The sequence below is a fragment of the Bos indicus x Bos taurus genome, chromosome 28 (genome assembly GCF_003369695.1).
Source record: "Bos indicus x Bos taurus breed Angus x Brahman F1 hybrid chromosome 28, Bos_hybrid_MaternalHap_v2.0, whole genome shotgun sequence".
Taxonomy (NCBI): Eukaryota; Metazoa; Chordata; class Mammalia; order Artiodactyla; family Bovidae; genus Bos; species Bos indicus x Bos taurus.
In genome coordinates, this window is record NC_040103.1 from 25,874,436 (window position 1) to 25,877,751 (window position 3,316).

A 3,316-nucleotide genomic window follows, 5' to 3' on the forward strand; every position below is an offset into this window, starting at 1 on the left:
CTGTTGCAGGGTTGTAGGGTTATTATTCCCTCCCTTTGGCAAAAAAAAAAAAAAAACAGTTACTCCAAATCAAGCTAGTGGCATAACAGAAAGGGCCAGCACCATGTGAGTAGCCCTAGTTGCAGGCTTATCTTACTCCTAAACCACTTTTTGGAATTAGACAAGTCACTGCTCCATAAATAAAACAAGGAGGCTGAGCCAATGATTTTTAAGTCTTCCAGTTCTTCCTTTCCAAGTGTGTATAGCTGACTTGCAATCTGCCTGGCCTTCAGCCTAGCAACCATAGTTTCTCGGGTCAGGCCTCAGCAGGGGCCCTAGACCCCCAGAAAGTATCTCCTCCCTCTCCTTAGACAGGGCCCGCTCCCCCAACCCCAGTCACAGGGGCTGGGCCCTCCCCTCCACACAATCAAGTGACCTTACTCAGGCTTCTTGAGAATCGTTTTTTATTGGTTCAAAATCTCATTCACCAGTCCCTAAATAATCTTATGTACAAAATAAAGACTTTTCCCACTGTGAAATCTCATCAATAAATACAAACATAAAACAGGGGAGAGGCCATATAATTTACCAGACAACAATTCATTTCAAGAGACATTACATCATTTACAAGCTGATTTTTTTTTTTTTTAAGACAAGGGCGCTCCAGTTTGCAGGGTGGTGGTAGAGTCGCTGCCCCAGCTGGTCGCCTTGCCTCCTGCCCCTGAGAGGGCAATGGCTCCGGGAAAAGTGCACAAGGGGAAGGCAGAGCATCGCCTTCATGGATTAAGGCAGAGTAGAAAGGCCCAACCCCCCGGGACCTGACAGGGACTAGAGGAGGTCAGAGGCAATTTTGAAGAACACAACTTGGGGAACAAGAGCGAGCTCTGAGAGACCAAATATTGGATGAAGTAGTATTGGGGGAGGAGTGGTAAGAGACCGGCAGACAGACATCAATGAGGGTAGGGGCGGGGAGACAGTGGGTGTCTCCTGCTGTGTAGTGCTACCACGCTCATGTTTTTTTGCAGGAGATTTTGGGGTGGCCACGGGGAGAGGGCTTAAAATGCGCGGAGTATGCCGTGCCCACTGGCGCGGGCAGCAGCAGAGGGTGTAGAGCAGAAGACCAAGGCATTGAACCCGGCCTGCCACTCTGGCCCTCAGGGGCCAGTGAGCCAGAGGCAGGAGGAACAACTAGGTTTGAGAGCCGCCTCCGCGCATCTCCGACAGCCTCCGCCCCTGCCCTTTCTCCCAGGACCCACTGCCCAGCGGCGGACAGGCCCCTTCATAGAAAGTCTGAAAAGGCCAGAGCGCCAGGGTGCAGGCAGGCCGGAGAAACAGGCGCCTGCAGCCCAGGTCGGTCCTCCAGCGAGGCGGCGGGGCTCAGGCTTCCCGCCTGGGAGACCGGGGAATAGAGGGAGCCCCAGTCTCCCGGGGAACCGCTGTCTGGGCTGGCCAGCTCCTCGCAGGGCGGCGCCAGCGGCTCCAGCCCGTAGAGGCTGTGGTCCGCTATGCGCAGCGTCTGCGTCAGCGCCCAGATATAATTGTGGGCGAAGCGCAGCGTCTCGATCTTGGTGAGCTTCGCGTCGTCCGGAAAGGTGGGCAAGACGCCGCGCAGCGCGTCCAGCGCAGAGTTGAGGTTATGCATCCGATTGCGCTCGCGGTCGTTGGCCTTCTTGCGCCGGCTCCGTCGCTGCTTGCTCAGAGCCAACTCACTCTTGGGGCGACTGCGCCCCCCGCGCCGCGCCCGGAGCTTCCTCGAGGCCCCTCGGCAGGCGCCCCCTTCCGTCTCGGTGAAGTTCTCCAGCACGCGAGTGGGGCTGGGTGGAGTGGATGCGACGCAGGTCACTGCGTCGTCCGAGGCTCCCGGGAAGCGCTGCTCCGTCTCGTGGGTCACTTGGACAGGGGGCGCACACGAGGGATGAGGCGCCATCCTGCGGCGGGGTAAGAGGTAAGGGTAAGAGTGGGTCGGTCACTCCCAATCCTGGGGCCAGGTGGGAGAAAATGCGAGAGAAAGCCACCTCCTGCCGGCCAGAGGACCCGCTTTCCCCTCCTCCCATCACTCTGTGGCTCCAGGTGTTACCTTGTTGTAGGGCGCAAAGGGGTAGAGAGTGGTGGGCAGTGAGAGCAACGGTGAGCTGAACTGGCTTTTCCGTCTGCAAGTTCAGTTGAGAAGCAGGCTCTGCCGCTCGAAAGTTTCTCTGGCCCCAGAGAAGATACGTGTAAAGGAGGGTCCTGGGCTTCTCTTGCTCTCTCTTGGCGCAGCTGCGAGACCCTGCGGATTTTCTGAGCCGAAAGTCGTGTGCCCCTGGGCACGCTTTATCTGCTGCGCCCTGGGACAGGAGCGTGCCTGCCCTGCTGCTGCCCGCGCCGCCGTCCAATCAGCGTTCGGGCCAGGGGGCCGCGCCACGCGAGCCCGCTCCGCCCTTCAAGGGGCACAGCTGGATTCCGGACAAAGGGCTGGGGTCGGGGGAGGGGAACGCCGCTCTGTTTGCTCTCTCCCCGCGGGCTCTGTCCCAGCAACTCTCGGTTCCTCAAAGAGCCTCGCCCAGTGAGAAGGGTCTTGTCTAGCTCGCGTCTGGCAGCCTCAAATCGCTTTGCTCCTATTCTGGTTTTCCTTGGCATCTGTCCAGACCTTTTCTTGGTATCCTGAAGGGGGCTTTGGGAAGTCAGTCGGGTGGGTCCGTCCCGTGAGTTATACAAGGCGAAACAGGTTCAGAAAGGAGGCAGCTTGCTCCAAATCACTCTGCAAGGACAAGGAGCCAGGAATACTATCAGTTTAAAGGAGTGTCCACTATTCCTAGTGCCATTCTCCTCTCCTCCACTTTGGGTCAGGTTAGCAAATACTCAGAGGGGGTGTTTCATTGACACTCCACTTTGGGAGGGGCGGGGGCAACCACAGAGAGAGATCCTGCCTACCTCCCTGACACTTAGAAACCTTCACCTTCTGGGGATGCTGAGTGCCATCCCTCAGGCTTTGAGATGACACTGCCCACACTCCTTAGATGTAGGTGCTTAGAACCTCTCCCCTTATCCCCTCACCATTCAGAAATCTAAGACATTATCTTCGTGCCCCAGAGGCAGCGAATGTCTATGGTGAGACCTCTAGGAGGCATTCCACCACAAACAATTCCAGACAGTACTCTAGGGATCCGATGGGGCATGTAAAGGGAGAGCTCAGAAGAGAATGGGTCAGGAGATGGCCAGGAGTTCACTGCAAGCCCCTGTGTCTTTTAAATGCCCCTGGAGTGCCGGTGCTTGCAGAAGCAGATCAACTCTTTCTCTCTTAGTCCTCCTATCCAATCACAGATGGGCGGGGGCTGTCTGCACTAGCTGGTCCTGT

General features: G+C 56.9%; 1 protein-coding gene across 1 annotated transcript; it reads right to left on the reverse strand.

Annotated features, from left to right (window-relative positions):
* Positions 1 to 444: 444 nt before the first annotated feature.
* NEUROG3 (neurogenin 3) lies at positions 445 to 2,292 on the reverse strand. The gene is made up of 2 exons (XM_027530830.1): positions 2,057 to 2,292; positions 445 to 1,907 (listed from the first exon to the last, which is right to left on the reverse strand). The coding sequence occupies exon 2, from the start codon at positions 1,904 to 1,906 to the stop codon at positions 1,259 to 1,261; it is 648 nt and encodes a 215-aa protein (XP_027386631.1). The 5' UTR covers position 1,907; positions 2,057 to 2,292; the 3' UTR covers positions 445 to 1,258.
* Positions 2,293 to 3,316: the final 1,024 nt, after the last annotated feature.